Source organism: Microcebus murinus, chromosome 6, assembly GCF_040939455.1.
Source record: "Microcebus murinus isolate Inina chromosome 6, M.murinus_Inina_mat1.0, whole genome shotgun sequence".
Taxonomy (NCBI): Eukaryota; Metazoa; Chordata; class Mammalia; order Primates; family Cheirogaleidae; genus Microcebus; species Microcebus murinus.
The window spans coordinates 93,575,335-93,595,882 of NC_134109.1; the positions used below are offsets into that span (position 1 = coordinate 93,575,335).

At 39.2% G+C, this 20,548-nt stretch overlaps 1 protein-coding gene and 1 long non-coding RNA gene across 13 annotated transcripts in view; one reads left to right on the forward strand and one right to left on the reverse strand.

Annotated features, from left to right (window-relative positions):
* Nucleotides 1-3,012: 3,012 nt before the first annotated feature.
* LOC142871513 (uncharacterized) lies at nucleotides 3,013-4,941 on the reverse strand. The gene is made up of 2 exons (XR_012919781.1): nucleotides 4,509-4,941; nucleotides 3,013-4,219 (listed from the first exon to the last, which is right to left on the reverse strand). It is a non-coding gene; the product is annotated as an uncharacterized LOC142871513 (long non-coding RNA).
* A 160-nt stretch (nucleotides 4,942-5,101) lies between these two features.
* The window catches only part of TCF12 (transcription factor 12), a 356,100-nt gene continuing 340,653 nt past the window's right edge, over nucleotides 5,102-20,548 (forward strand). For 5 of the 12 annotated variants that reach the window (XM_012783051.3, XM_076004401.1, XM_076004400.1 and 2 more), the window contains exons 1-3: nucleotides 5,103-5,377; nucleotides 6,363-6,459; nucleotides 7,483-7,555. Coding sequence is in view for 10 of the 12 variants with exons in the window: in XM_076004401.1 (XP_075860516.1) it covers nucleotides 6,385-6,459; nucleotides 7,483-7,555 (148 nt within the window). In the remaining 2 variants the exon portion in view is untranslated. Of the gene's footprint in view, nucleotides 5,378-6,362; nucleotides 6,460-7,482; nucleotides 7,556-20,548 lie in introns of all 12 variants that reach the window. The other 7 variants (XM_012783049.3, XM_076004402.1, XM_076004404.1 and 4 more) reach the window with 3 other exon arrangements.

The window sequence follows — 20,548 nt, forward strand, 5'->3', positions numbered from 1 at the left end:
ATGTCATGGTATGTTTTGTCTGGGATCCAGTGGGGTATATCCCAAATTATTTCCCTAAGACACATGGACCCAAACTGGAGAAAAACTAAATACTTAGTTTTAAAAGAATATATAGAATTATTTAAAAAATTATTATTTAAAAAATACTCCCAATTTATTAATTAATTTAGCAAATATTTTTTTCTTCAGAATGTTTGAAAGTCCTTTTCCATTGCCCTGTATCTTTCAGTACTGTTGTTGGACAATGATGCCATTTTTTTAGTTTTAGTCCTTTGTATTTGTCTTCTTTTGTGTTCTATCTGGAAGCTTGAAGGTCTTCTTTTTGTTTGCTGTGTACTTAGATTTCCTGATCACATGGTATAGATATATTCTGATCCATTGTGGTGGACACTCGATGAACTCATTCAATTTGGTAACTCATGTACTTCAGCACTAGAAACTTTTCTTAGATTATCTCATTAATGACTTTTCTCCCCCCCCCCTTTTTTTTTTGATCCTTTACTATTTGGATTTTTGCTCTGCTTTGTAGGAAGTTTCCATACTTTTCTCTTCCAATCCTTTTTATTTTCTTGTTTTCCATTTATACTCTCTTGTTTTCAATTCTAAGGCTCTTTTATGTATTCTGAAAACTTCTTTCTTCTTTTAAATTATATTACTCTGCCTGCTTTTGTTTAATGGTTACAACTCATATATATATATATAGTTTTCTTTCTCTTGCTTAGTCTTGGTCTGTTTTCACCAGTTCACCTTTTGTTATTTGTTTTGGTTTCTGTCTTCCAAGATAGAAGTTTCCTTCAGATGTCTGATAATCCTTGGTTGTCTGCAAAAATCCAAAAGTTTTTAAAAACTGAAATCTATGGCTTGCTAGGTTTGATGTTCTAGAGTGTTTACTGGTTTTTTCCCTTTCCTGGCCTTTGAATTTGTCTTAATTTTGGTGTAAATGTGTGTTTTTATGAAATACAAAAGAAGAAAAACTAAAGGGGGAAAACACATTGAGAGTAGGATGGACCATTAAGGGGGCATGTCCTCAAATCTGAATGCAGCATTCATACAAGCCATCTAAATGGCTTAAATAATGGATAAAAATGTTACTAGCAAGAAGCAGAGAACTATTTTTATCTGTCAACATTCAGAGACAAAATGTGAAATCTCTATGATGAAATCCCACAAAGGTGGAAGGTTCTTGCTGGCTGATGGAAAAGAATGGGGGAGAGTGGACTGTTGGTCACTTGTAGAATCTGGCTCATGACAGAGTAAAAAGTCTTGGCTTTTAGTTCATCAGTGATGGGAATGCTATGGACTGAAGGTATTACTTCTTATTAAACTCATTGTTACATGAAATTATTCCTTCTAGTCCAAGGGGGACAGCTGTTCTCCTCTGGAGCAAAGAGCTACTAGACAGTCCATTAGCCATCAACCTTGGATCTAAGTGGATAATGCTACGAGGCCAGTCATGCCATTCAAACAGTAATTTATTATACCCACTTACCACTTGACTTGATTAGCTCTCTTCTCTCTCTCCTTCTCTGAGCTTTCTAGAATGCTTGTCTTCTAAAAAAGGAGCCAAGGTCAAGATACTCTTCCAAGGAAGCAAAAGGCCCATTGCTTCAGCTCTTGTTCCTTTTGACAGTAAAGATTTTTCTGGGCAACTCCGGTCTTCCATACACACACACACTGTGAGTGTATGTGTGTATGTGTTTGAGTATAAAGTGGGAGACTCTTAGAAAGTAGGGACTAAAACATGATGACAAAATTCCTGTGTCTGCCCAGCAGCAGGCTACCACCATGAATGGTGAACTAAAATCTATTAGATTATAACTTTCTTGAGGGAAGGGTGGGTTCTAGACTTTCTGTTCCAAAATCCTTTAACACCATGCCTTGCATGTGAAAAATGTTCACTAAATATTTTTCAACACTGATTTATATTGATATTATCCTACAGAGACAGTACTATTAATTAAGACTGAATTTGTTTTACTTGGTTGTGTCACTCTGAGATTTCCAATAAAGGCTTCTGGCTCTATCTAGCCAGGTCAGCAAAGGCCCAGAAAGTGGTACAAAACTCCACTTTTTATATTTCTTTTGTTTTCCATATAAGTCAGGGAAATTATAGGAAATTCACTCATGGGAATAATATTCTCTAATTAAAAATGTCATATACAAACACCACATTACAGCATGAAAAATAATTCTATCTTATAACGTCAAATGATTGATAGATTTAATTCCAGCTCCCCCTTTTTGAGTTTACTATACTCTTGGCACTATTATAGGTACATGGTACTGAAAGATGCATGTCAGTCCCCAACCCTCAAGGAGTTCACAATCTAACGAGGAAGGCAAATTATAAAGTAAAACTATATGGGCCATGAGGAATCAGGGAGTCCCATGACTGAGGGTTTGGACAGACAGCTATTTCTTCCTCTTAATTAGTTGTATGAGAAGGATGAGAAGAAAGTGGCCCTCTTTTCCTCCTGGGAATACCATAAATCTCTCCAGTAGAATTCCATGCCTTCTCCTTCCCCAAGATTTCCCTCCAGTTTTACCTCTGAGCCATAATATCTTACCACAGTACTATAATTTGAATGTGTCCCCCAAAAGTTCATCTGTTAAAAACTTAATCCTCAATGTAAGTGTTGAGAGGTGGGGCCTTTAAGAGGTGATTAGGCCATGAGGGTGGAGCTTGGGTGAGCAGAGCCCTCATGGATGGATAAATGCCATTATTTCAGGAGTGGGCTAGTTATCTCAGGAATGGGTTCCCGATATAAGGATGTGTTGGGTCCCATCTCTCTCTGTCTTGCATGCGTCTCTTTCTCACTTGCCCTTCCACATGGGATAATGCAGCAAGAAGGCTGTTGAGATGTTAGACTTCACAGCCTCCAGCACTGTGAGTTAAATAAACTTCCGTTCTTTACAAACTGCCCAGTCTATGGTATTCCACTATAACAGCAGAAAATGAACTAAGAATGGGGCCTTAAAAGTTATCTAATCAGACTTCCTGATGTCCAGGTCTTCGCTATAAAAACATAGTCATTGTGGCTTTATTGCTTAGAACACACTGGATTACAAACAACAGAAAATCCAAATCAAGGTTTAATCAAGGAAGGTAGACCTGGGTTCAGAAGCTGTTTGATTTAGAGACTCACAAAGATCAGATCTCTCTCTGTATATACTTTTTTTTTTTTTTTGTATATACTTTCTTGACGTCTGTTTTATTCCAACCTGGCCAGACCTTGTGTTTCGAAGATGACTACCCACTGTCCAGGGGCCCTCTGTTCTTTTGAGCACGTGAGAAAGAAGAGGCTGTCTCCGAAGCTCTCAAAAAATGAAAGAAAAACTTTCCCGAAAGACCCAGGATATTGCTCCTCTCATTGGCCCAAACTGTGTCATGACCATTGTCAACCAATAATTGTGGCAGGGAATGGTATTATGCTTATTTGTTTAGGTTGGAATTGTGGTAATTTGCTTAGATTGGAACCACACACTCCTTGTAGGTGGCTGGGGCAGGGATATGTCTGAGAACAGGGGGAGTTTACCAAAATAAGGGGGAGTGGATATTGGGGACGCTAGGCTACCATAGGAGCTAGCATAAGGTCCTGTTGTAGACAATACAGCGCCATGGAGACCTCTACTCCCAAACTATAATTGCTTTCTCCCACTGGACAGCTAAGGTTGTACAGCAGGCTCGCCATATCTGGGGTTTCAATTCCTGGGATTCAACCAACCGCAAATCATAAATGTAGTCAGGCTTACCACAGTTGCGTCTGTACTGAACATGTACAGATTGTTTTTTCTTGTCATTATTCTCCAAACAATACAGTATAACAACTATTTACATTGTTTTGGGCATCTAAGCAATCTAGAAAGGATTTAAAGTATACGGGAGAATATGCCATCTCATATAAGGGACTTGAGCATCCTTTGACAATCCGAGGAAGTCCTGGAACCAATTCCCCACAGATACAAAGAAACGATTCCAGTAAGTACAGTAATGGCATATTTGTAGTTGAATCTACCTCCGTTTCCACTCAAGTTCAGGATCCAGTGGCTCCTTCTTGCCATACTGTTGCCCTTTGGCGTCAGCTGCTTCCTTCAATTCGTTACTTTGCATGTGTCTTTCTTCAGTTTCTTCTGCTTTGGGCCTTACTGATGTTTTGCTGCACTCACTGACTCAAGAGTCAAAACATTGGCTGCCATTCCAGAAGACCTTCCTTCCGCCCTGGAATCGGGGAAAAAATTGAGGTTATTTTCTACTCTGGGGTTTCTTCCAGACCAAGTTCAGAACTTGCGCACCGAGATAGTGGCCTTGACTAGCCTCGCTGGGCTTTCTCTCTTCAACGAAGAGACTGGGTCCATCCATGTCCAAGAACTCGTCCCACTGCATAAGTCTGCGGCTCCGAATGGGACTGGGGTGGGAGGAAGTGAGTGTAGACGTGGGGGCTAGGGTGAGTGGACTGCTGGAAAGCCTGAGGCCCACACTGGTTTGTGTGGTCTGAGGGAGGTTTTACCCTTTCTCCTGCATTAGGCTCAGCACCGAATCTGGCCAGCCGCACCTACTCCGAGAGCGGCCGGGTCTCTTCGGCGGGCGCGCGGCTTCCGCGCCGAGGGCAGCCCGCCTCCCCGGGCCGGAGCCGCCGGGCCCGGCTCAGCGTGGCGTCCAGCGTCCTGACTGACTTGCTCGGGGACGGCGGCCTGTGGTGCTCTGCGGCCTCGGGCTCCGGACGGCCTCCGGCTGGCCGGCAGATCCAGACGCGCCCACAGCTGCGTCTCCGCTGCTCCGCTTCGGGGCTCGAGACCCAGCGAGACGAGCACGAGGAGGCGCCACGCCGTCCGCCGCCCCGTTCCCAGGGGGCCCGGAGGAGGCGTCCTCAGCGGGCGGCCCGGCCCTGCTTCCCGGTGTGCCTGGAGGCGCCTCCTGCCCCTCCCCGCCGGCCCCGACTCCAGCCCGCCTCCCCCGACAGCGGGCTTTGTCCACCGGCCGCGCTGCGGCTCCTCCCCGTTCCCGCCGGCTCCTCCCCGCCCCCTCCGCCGGCCCCACTTCCTAGGCGGCGGGAGCGGGCCGGGGACGAAGGGGTTAACCCCGGGCTCTTCCCGGCGCGGAGGGATCCGGAGGCGAGCCGAGCGCGGTGCTGAGGCCGCCTCAGCGAAAAAAATGTCCGCCTGAGGAGACCCACAAGTTCTATTCGGGGGGACCGTCAGCCCGCCCCGGGAGGAAGGGGCGGCCAGGCCCGAGAGCCGCCTCTCCCGCCCGGACCCGAGAGCTCGTGCGGGGCAAAGTGAACCGAGCCGCCGGGCGGTGCAAGGGGAAGCCCGAGCCCGCTCTCCTGGCCAAAGTGAACTTTAATCGGGGTGGTTGGATGCGGAGACGGGGCGGCAGGTAATTGCGGGCTGGCGAGCGGGAGGGGGACGGCATGGCGCGGTTGGAGGCTGCGGGGCCCCGCTGCGTCCCTGCCGGGGCGGGGGCTCCCCGGCCCGCTCCCCAACTCCGGACCCCTTTGTACGGCGCCAAGCCTGGGGTCCCCTCCAAGTTGGGGAGCGGAGTGGGGGCGGAGGCGCGAGTCGCGAGCGGTCAGGCCCGGGGGCGGCGCGCTCGGCCTGCGCGCCCCGCTCGGCGCTCGGCTCGGGCCGGCGCTCGGGCTCCGGGGCGCGCGGGAGAGCGGGCGGCTTCGGCCGCAGAGCCAGGCTCATTGTTCGGCAGGTCCCGGGCAGGGCAGCAAAAGTGGGAGGAGGCCGAACCGGGGGAGGAGGACGCCAGGCGAGAACGGGACTAGTTGTCGGCGTTTCTGTTTTCTTTCTACAAACGCCCCTTGGACGCGCAGGGGGTGCTTTTCGATTCCCCGGGCCCGCCGGGGACGTCCGGGCGGCGGCGGCGGCCACAGACGCCGGCCTGCGGGCGGCGCGTTCCCCGCAACTTGTCAGCTCTATTGTTGCCGAGCGAGTGAGTCACTTCGCATCTCCCCTCGCCGCCGCTCGGCTCGCAGGACGCTGGATTGCTCCTCGCCCCGCTCCTCGAGAGACCCCCGCCCCGGCCGGGCCCCGAGCGCCGAGCTCCTGGCAGCGGCGCGGAGCGGGGGGCGCCGCGGAGGGGGCAGGGACCGGCCCGGAAACTTGCGGGAGCGGCGGCGAGTTGCGGGAGCTGCCGCGTTGCTCTCGGGCCGCGCCGAGGAACGCGTGCATTGAGGGACCCGGCGCGGGCGCCGAGCTCTCCCGCCCCCTGCTCGCGCCGCCGTGGGAGCGAGTGGGGGTATTGGAAGTCAGCCCGGCGCCCCCGGCGCGCTTCCTGTTCCCCGACGCGTCTCTCCATCCCCTCACACACTTTGGGCCTCGGTGGTCTCTCGCTGAGCCCTTTTCCTCTGCCTTAGGACCTGCTAGAAGTGGCCGAAGATGAATCCCCAGCAACAGCGCATGGCCGCTATAGGGACCGACAAGGAGCTGAGCGACCTGCTGGACTTCAGTGCGGTATGAGAGCTCTTTCCACGGGGTTCTGCTGAGGTTTACCGGAAAAAAAAAAAAAGAAAGAAAGAGGGGGGAAAGCAATGTGGAGTCTAGGCAGCGTGAACTCCATCTGCTTTGAGCAGTAGTTCTCAGGGCTGGAGTCCAGCTCCCCCAAGTTGGACACCTGAACTTTGATGTAATGTCTAGACTTGCAGATTTAAAACTTTAATGCCAGAGGGGTCATTTGATTTAACCAGTTAGAAGGAGAACAATGTAATCATGAGCTTTGGTTGAGTCACCTTCTGACCCTGATGATTATTAAAGGTATTGGATATTTTAAATGAAAAAAAAAATTATTTTTTCTTCAACACTTCTCACCATTTTCCTCCCCAACATCCGATATAGTTTATGGTACCTGAAAGATGTCAGCTGCAAGAAAACCAGTCCAGGGCTAGAAATTCCAGCCTTTTGAGCTGAGGACTTTTATTTTAAGACACATACGTATTTGTGTATGTGTGTTGTGTATATATGTTCTTAACATGGGAACTGACTTAAAAATATCAGCTGAAACCAAAGGACCCGCTGCCCTTATTTCTAATGGGTTGAATTTCTTTATTAACTGCTGCTAGGAGGCAGGACCAAAACCTGTTTTATAAACTGTGTTCTAACCCTTACTGTATGTAGTAATTTAATTGGATATGATTCTGACTGTGTATGTGTATTAAGTTGTAACGTAAATGTGATGCGATTTACTTAGTTCCAAAGTGAAAATTATGGGTTAAAAATTTACTGCTTAAACTTATTAATCTTGGAATCTCTCCTGTAAGTGATTGGGTTTTCAGAACAGAATGTAACCAGTATTTCCAACTAGTGTTAGGAAATAGCATCACTCAATGTATTTGCCTCTCTGGGTCTGAATGTATCTCCAATTTTATTTCAACTTCCCTCTGAAATATAGTAACTAATTAATGACTCTTGGTAGACTTTAGTTTGCAGTGAGTCTAGAAAAATTTCAGGACTAACAGATATATCTGGGTTATTTTGCAGATGTTTTCCCCACCTGTTAATAGTGGGAAAACCAGACCAACTACACTGGCAAGCAGTCAGTTCAGTGGATCAGGTAAGATGATGTCTCAAACCTGAAACTTATGTTTTGGTGTTGTGATACATTTTAGTATAAAAACATAAAGCGTTTTAATAGCTTTCTTCATGACATTCAGGTATTGCATATGTGTACATAAAAGGTGGAATTGACTCAAGCAATAATTAGTAAGATTTATTTATCTTAAAAGATGGCAGTTCCCTTGGAAATCTGTAGGCAATCAATTTTGTTGACAGTTATTTAAAATATTAATGGAATAAATGTTAGAAATGAATATAAATTTAGATTTATTTTCAAATGACACCTATTAGATGGCTGAATTCTGTCTTATATTCAGATTATATTAGGATAATTTTTAGAGGAAGTTAAATTAGGTTTATATTCCCACAATAGGACTGACATCTTTAAATTTACTTTTGGTATATTTATAACTACTTTCCCTCATTATTAAACATTTATTCCATTTTTCTTTATGCACTTTTTGTTTTTCTAACTTTTTAAGACTCATAATTTTAAAATAAACATGCTAGAAACAAGGTCCATTCTAGTATACAGCAGCTGTAATTTTTTTGTTTAATTTAAATGTATCCATTAGTGCTCAGAGATGCAAAAAAATAAAGCCATGACAGCATCATCTTAAGAAAACCAGCTGTTGGATCTCTGGGCTGAAACTCAGTAATTCCTCTTTGATTGGTGTTTTATATTTCTCTTAGTAAAATGATAGTTGATTTCTTAAAATACTATGAGAATAAAACACCAGAAAATAAGGTTAATTTCATAACCAATTCAACTTTACACCTCTTTACATGTTAAGAAGTTTCCATTTCAAAATGATACACTCAATTTAATTTACTAAAATTCATTTTTAATTGTGAAATTACAGCTTGTGGGGAAAATATAGAATGTCCTTTACCTCTCAAATAAGTAGAATAAACATTTTTAGATTTTAAATAGCCTAAAGGCTAATATTATCCTTGATCACAAGGATATCATAAAACGTTAGCCCACCCCCGACTCTTCTCTCACCTCCCTTTACTGGTAATCGTTTGAAATTTTTACTGTTTTGGGGAGAGAAGGAAAAAATTCTCAATTTAGAAGGTAGCTGTATTTCCTTTCTTTATTAATGTTTTGAGAACATCTCAATTTTTGCAGTGAATAATACATTCTCAGGAACTTTCAAATTTACTTTGTCTAATATGTAGTAGATGCTTCAAATATTTCATTAACCTAGCAGTAATATTGCTGTTTCACACTGTTACAGATTGAATCGTAGAAAATACATTTAACTGCATACTCATTGATAACAAGGATGTGAACTTCAGAAACTTGCTATTAGAAATGCATTCTGTTTTCAGAGTAAAGGCAATTATATTTATTTCACTTTTTAAAATTAAGAATGATGTATATAGTCTGAAATTAAAAAGTATGTGTGTGAACTTAGATGTGGATTACAAACATGGCATTGGAGCAGTTGGACTTCTTTCAGTAGGTTGCATTACACAAAGAAAAAATTATTTTTCTACATTGTAAGTGGTCACAGTATTTGATTCTTTGGAATAGGAAATTTTTAGCTTTAAACTGTTAGATTTGTTATCCATTGAAAGTTGGAGCAAAACCTGTATTTAGTGGGCATAGCAATATTTATGTGTGGTTTGTTTTAAATGCCAGAAAAAAATATAATTAAAAAAAAGCTGGGACCTTTAATAATTAGTGAATGCATTTAAATTTTGGGAAGAGAAAATGGCATAAACGATTATTTTATATAAAAATATACTGGTAGATATGGTTTTTCTGTAGCGATTTCATAAAGGGAATGTCTTAAAGAAATTGTATAGTAATGTTTTACTTATATACTTTATGTACTTTATTGATATTTCGAATAATTGCTCTGATTTCAGAGGATATTATGTAATACACCCTAATGCCTGTTTATTTGCAGCATATACGTAGCTAAAGATCTGACTTGACTTTTGAAGAGCTGCTGTAAAGATTAGAGGTTTTTTGTATTTTTTTTTGTTCTTTGAAGTAACATTTGTTAATCCCTTTTGCCTCATGAAAACTATGGTTTATAATTGTATGATATTGTTTCTTTTTTTGATTATTTGTCCTTTTTGAGGATGACTTAATTTTATATTGGGTAGTTTTTGAGAAATAATATGTAATATGTGTAGAATTTTTTTTTTCACTGAATCATATGATATAGGCTATAGTATGTGATGTTATCTTTCCTTATTCCTAAAGCAAAACAAATAATTGACACTTTGTCAAAAGTCACTATGGAAAAGATAAAGGTGTATTTTATATTACTTGTTTGTCTTGAATCTGTTATAATGTTATTCATTAAGGTATTTAGTTTCTTTGCATCATGGTAAGACAGTGAATTTGGCCACTTGGTGTGATAAGCTCTGTGAAAGTGTTCTTATAATGACCTTGAGAGAAGTGTTTCTGTAGGAGAGAAAGGTGAGGTACTCTATTAGGGCAGTGCATAAAAGGAAAGTTTGTTGAAAGGATTGACAAAATGGAAATGGATCAGATGTGTAAATCCATTATCTCCAACTTCACGATTTCAGTGTGTGGATCTAAATTGTGATTTAAGGTTTAATTTTTAGTAGATTAAGTGTTTTCATGATATCTGAAAATTTCCTTTGTTAGTTTTTGAATGCAAGGAATAAGATGTTGGAAGGGTGTGGGATGTTGTCGCTTTGCAAGCCGTCTGTATACATTGAGGATGTCTCTCATATTTCTATCTAGAGAGTTAATTAGCTCGGAAAGCTTTACTTTCTCTTATTCAAATCAAACTTTTGTAACAGTATAGAGTTTTTTCTTTCTCAATATTTTTGGGAATAATTGTAAGAAGCATTTTCTAGCTCCTAATTTTTAAAAAGTAATACAGTTTTTCATTCTTCAGTTACTGGTCATTTGGGAGAGAGTGGATTTTCAGATATATATACAGGCTTTTTGAAAATATTGATAGAGGGCCAGAAAAATGAATTTGCGTTAAATTGCTGTGGAGTATTTTTTAATTAAATGAAACTTTTTATTTTGAGATGATTGTAGATTCAAATGCAGTTGTAAGAAATTATACAGAGAACCCATGTACCCTTTACCCAGTTTCCTGTGGTGGTAACATCTTATAAAACTATAGTAATTGATATAAGTTATTGATGGTGGTACAGTCAAGATGCAAAAACTACTGTATCAACACAAGGTTTCCTGCATACACTTTTCAAGTAATTAAAAAAGTCTATGATGAGATTATTAAATACCTAGTTATCCTACTAAATATGAAGTAAGCTTTTCAAATTGCCATAGCATTATTTGGAAATATCAAGAAAAAAAAATCAAGAAAGAGAAAACCATAGTTTTACCAATGTGTTTTTTTACTGAGCTGTAATAGGAATGGTCATTTTAAATAGAGAGGAAACTAGGTTTGACCTTTCACATAAGGTATTTTAAGGTTATAAGTAGGGTGTAGTTCAGATTGTACACATATCAGTGTTGAAATTTATAATTATAATTTGTAGTGATACACACTTGTTAGAATTTGTTAAAATTGAACCATTTGCTTCAGGAAAGCTGTAGTGATGAATGAGAGTAACCGTGGAGTCAGCAGGCTTGTAGGGAAAAATATAACATTTTTAGGATAAATGTGGTCTGCTCTTAAGTGACTCATTTAAGGTAAAAGTTAATTAGCAAAGAAGTTTTTTTTTTAGAGAAAAGCTGATATGAAAAATATAATGAATGTAAATATAAATAAAATAAAATATAAATGGAAATATAAACTGGAAAACAGAAAAATCAGAAACATTATAACCATGAGTATTGTGTGCTTTTCAGAACAATTCCTGTGGTGTTCTTTAAGGAGTCATTGCTTATAATGAATTTGAAAAACAATTTGATTAGATCACAATATTTTAGAGACTTGTTTATTATATATACTGAGGCATACCTATAATTAATTTTGTTTTTATTAACCATTTAAATACAAATTCAAGTTTTTGTCTTTTAAGCTATCCTTTGGTATATCTTCTTTGCATTTTTAAACAGTTTTCTTAGAATAGGAAGAGATAGGTGAAGATAGCCAACCTTGAATATAAACAGTTGTTTTCAAATTTTAGGTTTAATGGGGCCATGTAGAATACTCTTATTAAAACCAGATTTTTTTTTCTGTTCTTGAACAATTGGTAATCATGCTTGGAATGTCATTGCCTGCTTAGTGCTAAGACTTGGGTAACTCTTGCTGCAAGAGAGTAAAAGTAATGCTATTAGAAAGAGTCTCTTAAAAAAAGCTATTTCTGGACAATGTGTCGGATGCCTTTTTAAAAACATAATGTAGTAGGACTGCTTTTGGGTATCACTTGAAAACATTTTTGGATGGGAAAGTTGAAATTGCAAATCTAATACATTTGTGTTCAGCAAATAAAATGAGAAGACCAATATTTAGATATATCCGTTCAAAAGACTAATGAATAACATTGTGCATTTGTTAAATAGTTGTGCCATATGTATCTCATTTTTATCAGTTAACTGCATATTTATTTAGTATCTGTCTTATACAATCTGCTATTCCAGTAGCTTGTGGGGAGATGGAAAATAGGGAGGGTCATAGACCAGAAGAAATAGAGACATTTCATGATTTAGATGGGCAGACAAAATGTAAAATTATGAGGGAAATTTCTATAACATAAAAAATGTCAACTATTGCACATTATTGTAGTTTAAATTTAGTCCATAAGTATAAGGATGTGCTGAAGAGTCAGGAAACTGGTTTAAGGAAAACTCAAAAGTGTTGAATTTAGAGTTGACTGTGAAGGAGATGGGGAAATGAATTAGGGAAGAAAAGAACTGGCCTCTCAGATTGAGTAACAGCATGAGTAGAGACCTGGAAATCGGAATTTGGCTTGATCCAGGGGTGTGTACACTTCAGAGAAAGAGAAGCTCGTTTTTTCAAACACCACTCCTGAAGATGCTTATATTTACATAGTATTATCTGGAGCCAGAATGCATGGGTTCAGATATTGTCAGTGAATTGCTTGCTGGGTAATCTTGGATGAGTTACTTAGCCTATCTGTGCTTTTGTTTCTTAATCTGTAAAGTATGACTATTAATAGTAGCTATCCTCCATAAGGTTGTTATGAGTGTTAAATGAATTAATACATGCAAAGCTCCAGGAACAGTGCCTGGCACATAGTGAACTATGGTGGAGTGAATTGTTAGTTGAGAGGCACTAAAATAAGGAAAGCATTTATTTATTCAGGAGGCTTGTGTGCTAATCCAGGATGAGCTGATGAAGGTTTGGATTTGGTATTAGTGTAGAAAGTAGGAAGGAAAAATAACAGGAGTAGAGGACTGAGAGAATTTGCAGGATTGGATTTCTGTAGGTAAGAGAAATGATTCAAGATTGTGTAGCTCTGGCATAATTGGAGGACGGTAGTGCTGGAGGTAAAAAAGATGCTGAATCATTTTGAGCATTTTACATTTCACAAGACCCGGGACTCTTCTGGCTAATTTGGAGATTTATGAAGGAAGAGACCTGGGTATAAAGGTATTGGGCAAAAAAAAAAAAAAAAATTATTTTTTCTTTTTTGGAGACAGGGTCTCACTCTGTCACCCCAGCTAGAGTGCAGTGGCATCATCATAGCTCACTGCAACCTCAAACTCCTGGGCTCAAGCAATCCTCGAGTAACTGGCACTACAGGTGCACCTACAGGAGGCACTACAGTAGGTACAGCCTCCTGCATAACTGGCACTACAGGTGTGCACCATGACGCCTGGCTAATTTTTCTATTTTTTTTGTAGAGACAGGGTCTCACTGTTGCTCAGGCTGGTCTCAAACTCCTGAGCTCAAGCGTTCCTCCTGGCCTTGGCCTCCCAGAGTGCTCCCAGAGTCTGGGATTACAGACTTAAGCCACTGAGCTCAGACAACAGTTTTTTTATATGCAGAAAAAAGATTGTTTTAATACATAGTCATCATTGAAAAAAAATTGGGGAACGCAAAAAGGGAAAAAAATCATGCTTATTTCACCATACACAGAAAATTGTTATGTTTTGATTTGTTTCCTTTTCATCCTTTTTTCCCTGACAGTTCTGTGTTTGCAAAGTTGAGAGCTTAATGATAGTTCACTTTATGTCCTTCTTTTTTATTTCTTTTCATCTTCCACCGTGTGCATTTTCTTATTAAAGATTTTTTAAACAGTTGGTTTACAAATAATTGTTGCATGCTATTACATGGAATGAATATAGCATAACTAAACAAATCAGTTCTCTTACTGCTTGACATATAGGGATTTTGTTAATTTGCTTTTTGATGTTATAAATAATGTGGTAGTGACCACTTTTTTGTACGTGTATATATTTTTACCCACTTCATTTCTTTTGGATAGGAGATGTAGATTTTGCTTTTTTGTGCTTTCAAGTTATAATTAAAGCTTAAGTGAGTGAATTAATTCCCTTAGGGAAATGAACCTCAGGCCAAGGATGGATATTGTTGGTGGAGTTAGATGTATAAAATTAGTGACTTTGGTTGATTATTTAATGTAAAAATACACATTTTTATTAGTGTGCTAAGGGGGTGTATGATGACATTTGGTGCATGTTTGTATTTGTCTATAAATGGGTTGCGTAGTGACTGGAGGGAATTCCTGTCATTCTTCGACCTGTGCTTATTAAAATGGAGTGGAATCTAATTGGAGTCTTGTCAGTGAGAGAGCCCTTGAATTCCTGACTTTTTATGAGACAGGCAGTATAGTGTAGTGGAAAGAGTTGTGCTCAGGAGCCAGACAACTGGATTGGTATGGATGCTTTGCAGCTTATTAGCTGGATGGCCCTAGGCAAGTCATTTAAATCATCTGAGCCATACTTTTCTCATTTGTGAAAAGTGAGTAATAATGCCTACCTTCAGAGAATCCTTGTGTGGATCAAATAAGGTTATCTATATATTGCCTGCCACAAAGCTGCTTTAAAAATGGTAGCTGCCATTATTATTGTGGTACCTTCTTAAATAATATTAATGATAATAATAATTATAGCCAGAATTATAGCCAGGGTTTATTGAATTACTGTTATATGCTAGGCTTTGTAATAAGCAATCTACATGCATTATGTCATTTTACTTTGGATAAAATGAATTGTTTGTGTTGGTGGGGGTGAGGAAATACCCCTATAAGGCAATGTATCAAAGTTGCGTTTTAGTGCCATAAAATTGTATGTAAGTCTGAGAAGTGATCAAGCATATAAACAGTTTTGAAAGGTCAAGTACCAAGAAACTTAACCTTACCTTTTTTTTTCAGTTGTTTTCTTCTTAATACTGTTATTTTGAGTAGTAGATATGAGGGAATGCAGAATGGTGAACAGAATGTAAACACATTTTGAAAACCCTTTTCCATGCTTAGGCATCGCCATGACTTACAGTATTTTGTGAATATTTTCTCTGCAGCTACTTGAAATTCATTCTAGAATGAAGTATAATCTAAATAAAAAAGTAAAATAAAAATTACGTGGCCTGAGAGGATAGAATACCTGGGAAGACAGGTTGGAGAGAATGTTGAGAGTCTCTAGGGCAGAGCTTCTCTACCTTTTTTTCTTAATAACAGAGAAGGAACACAAACTCCCTTGGTAGCCTGAAGCAACATTGCAAGTGAGCAAAAGAAATCTTATCTTAAAAATTCATGTACATTTTACTTTCCACTTCCTAGCACAAATATATTTGTTGTAATATAAGTATGTTTTCATTAATCATTGAGTGAAACTGAAGTTCTAAAGATAATCGTTTTGGTTTATGGCTTTGTCTTCCTCCTGTTTTGCTTTGTATCTTTGGGGGTAAGGTTTAGACTTGGATACTGACCTATTCTGTGACTATTCTTGAGAGAAGCCCAGCTCTACAGCATATTCTTTAGCTGTCTTTATTCCTGGATCTTTTCTTGTTCCTTTAGAAGTCTGTGAAAAGGGATCATTACATTAGGGGGGGAAAATGGTTTTGGTAAGGAGAAAACTATTATTTTCATAAGCGGAAGTAAAGATAGTTTTGTTAGTAATGTGACTTATTTGAACCTCTGTTTTCTGTTTCCAGTAAGATAATCCTGTAATTTTTTAAGCTGCCTTTGACTTGGGAAGAAAATGTATGTTTTTATAGAGAGCTTTGGTTTTTTTTTTTTTTTTTGTTCCGTGTTTAAAATGTGCTCTCATGTGTTCCAGGTTAAAAATGTGCTCACATAAAGACCATGGTGAGTCATCCAAGCTACTATAAGCTGCTTGGGGAATTAAAGATCACATTTAAAGATCACACCGAAATGAAAATGGATTAGGGATTGGTTACTAATTTTTATTGCATCGGGTGGTGACTCAGGGATGAAACCTTCAAAATAATATAATAAAACAATTTGAGATAAGGTACGGGGCAAAAATAATACATCTTTTTTTTTTTAAACAATGACTACCATGCCTTATTCTATTTTTGGTTATTAAAATTGGGGAAAGTTGGCCTAACATGTCTTTTTGTCAGCTTTGATTTTGGGTGTTAAGAAAGTGCCTGAATTTGGACAGAGGAGGTGTCTCTGAATTTGTGGTAATCTGACTGATGAAAAGATCATTCTAGTTATGAAATGGAAGTCTGTCTGGAAGTAGCCTCCCTCAAAAGTTGTCAGTTTGCTTCTGGTATTTTGCCAGTGAGCTATTTTGAGGCTTTAAAAATGAACAAGATCAGCTCATAATTACTCCTCCACCACTTCATTGGTGGCTGATACAGTGAACACTGGTTGGAGTTAATGTGATCAAGGCTACTACAATCAATGAGCAGGTGTGCTTCTGCTCTCAGCGAGAGTTGTGAGTATTGGTAGGGCAAGACAGGGATCTCTGCTAGGAGTGAATTACAGTCATCAAGCTTCTTGGTCCTGGAGGCATATGTTGTTGTTTTGAGGTTGTTGGGAATTAAATAAGAGGTTTGCTTATGCTACTGGAGAGGAAAAAATACTAGCCTCACTTTGAACTTATGGCAGAAGTGTGATTTGACCACAGTTGAGTTCTGAGAATATGATTTTATATGGCCCCTCATAGATGGGGGGTAAAAATCTTTGAATTCTCCTGAGTTAGCAGATCCTCTTAGGTTTTTGCTATTTGGAAGCTCTGCTATATCTAGCTCTCTTTGTCATATGGTTAGAGGCCCATTTGCTTATCTGCTTGGTATTGACATACTCAGATTTTAGAAAATATTTTTTAGTATTGGTCCCAATTTGGAGTAAACGGAAAAGTTATTTCATGTAGAATCTCTTGGTAGGCACATACAGACAACTTGAATTGATTATAACTTTCCAAGTAGGCAGGTGATTAGAAGCATTTCAAGATTATCCTAAATATCTTAATATCTCTTATCTAAGTATCAGCTATTTTTTTTTATTCCAGGTGGTTGCATATTTTATTTATTTTTTGTTGAGACTACCTTTTCCCTGCCAAAGATCCACATTCCCTGATCTATAGTTTTGAAATCCATAAAGGTCTGAGCCAAAAATTTTCCTTTAAATTCAGCATAAACTATGTAAGTTGGTGGCAAAATCTGATCTTATCTGAAGGGAGGCTGTTGACATTCTTTGTTTTCCTAGTTACTGTTTGTGTTACCAGGAGCTGGGGGTGATTTGTAGCATGTGATATATACCTGTACACTATATTTCCTTTCTAAAGTCTTTCTGAAAAACTGAATTGTATTTTGTCTGTCATATGGGACAGACAAAATCAGCCTTTGATAAGTTTTATTCTTTCCTTTATTATCTGTGAAAAGTTTTCATAGACTAGTAGCATAATATTTATTTCTGAAATATACTCATTACAGGCATCCTTATTAAAAACAAGTTGTAGGCCAGAAGCTGTAGCTCACACCTACAATCCCAGCACTTTGGGAGGCTGAGGTGGGTGGATCGCTTGAGGCCAGGGGTTTGAGTCTAGCCTGGGCAACATAGCAAGACCCTGTCTCTAAAAAAAAAAAAATAAGAAAAATTAGCTGGATGTGGTGGCGTGTGCCTGTCATTCCAACAACTTGGGAGGCTGAAGCAGGAGGATTGCTTGGGCCCAGGAGTTTGAAGTTGCACTGAGCTATGATTGCACCACTGCACTCTATCCTGTGTGACAAAGCAGGAACCCCCTTTCTGAAAAACAAAACAAAAAACAAAACAGAAACAACCATGTTGTGATTCTGGTGAATGTGAATGTGAACATTTCCTCAGGAACCTGTCATTGGTTCAGTCCCACTATTGTTTAACATCAACTATGAAAGTCTTAATGAAATGTGTAATAAACTAGTCTGTTGTAGAGTCTGTTTTCTGGTTGCTTTGCAAGCCTTGTTCCTTGTAGCCTTCCCAGTGTTACTGTTTTAACTGAGATCATGATACAATGTTGAATAATTAAATCTACGTAAACTTTGTAAGGTTTTGAGATGCTGTACTGTAGGAACACAAAACAGACGCTAGCACCAGGATCTCTCTTCATGTAACTCCTTTTGTCAAGCTTAAGAGCCATGGTGTGGTGAGCAGACTCCATTTACATTGAGTTTTACTCTGGAGACTGCCGAATCAGTTATGATAGCAGGACTTTGCCCAGTGAATGACTGGGGGAGGGGAGGAGTCTTATTGTTAAAAAAAATCAATAATGATAAAAGTACTTCATAATATTTACTCATTTGCTATTTACTTCATAATTCTTGTAGGAAGTTGGTAACTGTTCATTTTACAGAGGAAATAGTGAAATCAACAGTGATATACATTTGCCTGTGGTTTCTTATTGCCCCTCAGAAGTAGCAAACTCTGATGAGTTGTAGTTGCACCTGCACTGATACCAATCTATGCTAGAACACAGTTTGTCTAGAGGAGGAATTTAATATCTCCAGAAATCTTTAAAATTTGTACTTGTAACAAGAAGTCTTAAATGGTATAATGTTGATATTCTCCAAAGGAAAGTGCTTCAAGATTTATTTATTTTTATTAAAAAGAAAATAATATAATCCAAAGCCTCTGTAAAATAGTTAAGCGTTTTGTTTTTAGTATTTCACGATATTAAATATAAACAGCTGCAACCTGAAATATCTTTAGGACAATGTAATTCCTTTTTGTGTGGTCTTCTCTTATTGTTCAGCTGTTTTCAGACTCTGTCTTGGGAAGAAGATGAAATTTGATAGTTGTAAGATATTGGAATATTCACAGCTCTCATGTAGTTGAGGCCATACAAAAGAATGGTTACTTCACAGTGTGGAAAAATTCTTTACTTTTACTTTCCCCTTTTCAAAGACTTAGTGTTTGTTTAGTTATAAAGGCAAGTTAAAGCAGATGGAAAATAGTTATTCCAAGGCTATTTTAAAATGTTATCAAACATACAGAGGAGATTTTAATAGAACTTGTTAAAATTTAATTTTGGCACCAGAACTTTTAATGCATTAAAATGAAAAGATTTATGTGCTAATTTTCATAATATCCAGAAGGTGGTGAGAGTCCATTTTATGTTTTCATTTATTTAAAAGTAGACCAGGCTTTTGTTTTGTTAAAGAGCATCTGAAGGTGTTTGAGAGAGTCCTACTAATGCACTGTTGTTTTTTATTCTACATAGAATGGTTTGTTTACTTTAATGTGGTAGGGAATAGATACAGATACATTGTGGTATATTGGAAAGAGGAGGGGTTTGGAGTTAGAAAGTTTTGGTTTAGTGTTGGCTTTATTACTTACTAGATTTGTGATCTTAAGGCAGTGTGTTTCAACCTGAGCCTGTTCATCTTATGTTTAATGATGAAGAGAATAAAAATACTGCTGTGATGAGTTAAGTAATTTTTAAGGGATTCTAAGTTGTAGAAGGTGGTGGTTCTGTACAGATATTAGTTATATTATGTGGCATATAATGGTCACATTTCTGACAGTTATTAAAGATTAAATCAGACAATTGAGAAAAATTATGGCCTAAGGAATCTCCTTGTAGTAGGTATCCCTCAAAATCTCAAAATTCTCCAGATGAATCTTTTTGGTTAAATGGGAGGAAGTTAAAGCAATAAAGTAAAATCCTCAAACATATTCTTTGTGAGGACTTTGTTAATTATATCCCAAACCATAGAGACCCCAAATTGATACTCTTGAGTCCTTTATTCTCAACTCAGTTGCTTGAAATGTTTATTGAGCATATGTTATAGTGACAACGTTAACCCTGGGCTTAAGTATGAATGTGTGAAAGCTAAATAGTTTTAGAAATTGTCTGCTTTTGCTTTGTACTGATAAGCAGTAATATGAACAGAATTTTAGTGCCAGTAAAGAGTTAACCCTTTAAAAAATAAAAAGTGCAGAATATGCTTCGCATACTCCTGAGTGAAGATGAGTGAGTGCAAGGTTAAGGTTGGGAAACACAGTGGAACTACTGTCTGCTGTATGCTTGTGCCTGTAGCAAGAAGGGCTGACTTAGTCTCATTCATAAATGACAAGGTATTGCCGGTTGTGGTGGCTCGTGCCTGTAATCCTAGCAATCTAGGAGGCTGAGGCAGGAGGATCACTTGAGGTCAGGAGTTTGAGGCCAATGTGAGCAAGAATGAGACCCCATCTCTACTAATAATAGAAAAAAATGAGATGGGCAACTAAAAATAGAAAAAAAATTAGCTGGGCATGGTGGCTCACGAGGCCTATAGTCCCAGCTACTTGGGAGGCTGAGGCAGGAGGATTGCTTGAGCCCAGGAATTTGAGGTTGCTGTGAGCTAGGCTGACACCACAGCACTCTAGCTTGGGCAACAGAGTGATAGTCTGTCTCAAAAAGGAAAAGAAAAAGAAAAGAAAATGACAAGGTATCAGGACTTGAAGCTGTCTATTGATGCTATTGTTTCCCGGTTATTTGTGGTTAGGGAAAATGAGGGTTCCCTCAGCATCTAGTGTTGCCCTTTTCCATTTAGTGGTATGTAAGAAACCTGGTTTGCCTTCTACTGGGAAATTTTTGAATTTTCCATGACTCTTTTATGTGTCTCTTTATAGGATTGTATTGTTTAGAAATTTTCATTTTATTTTA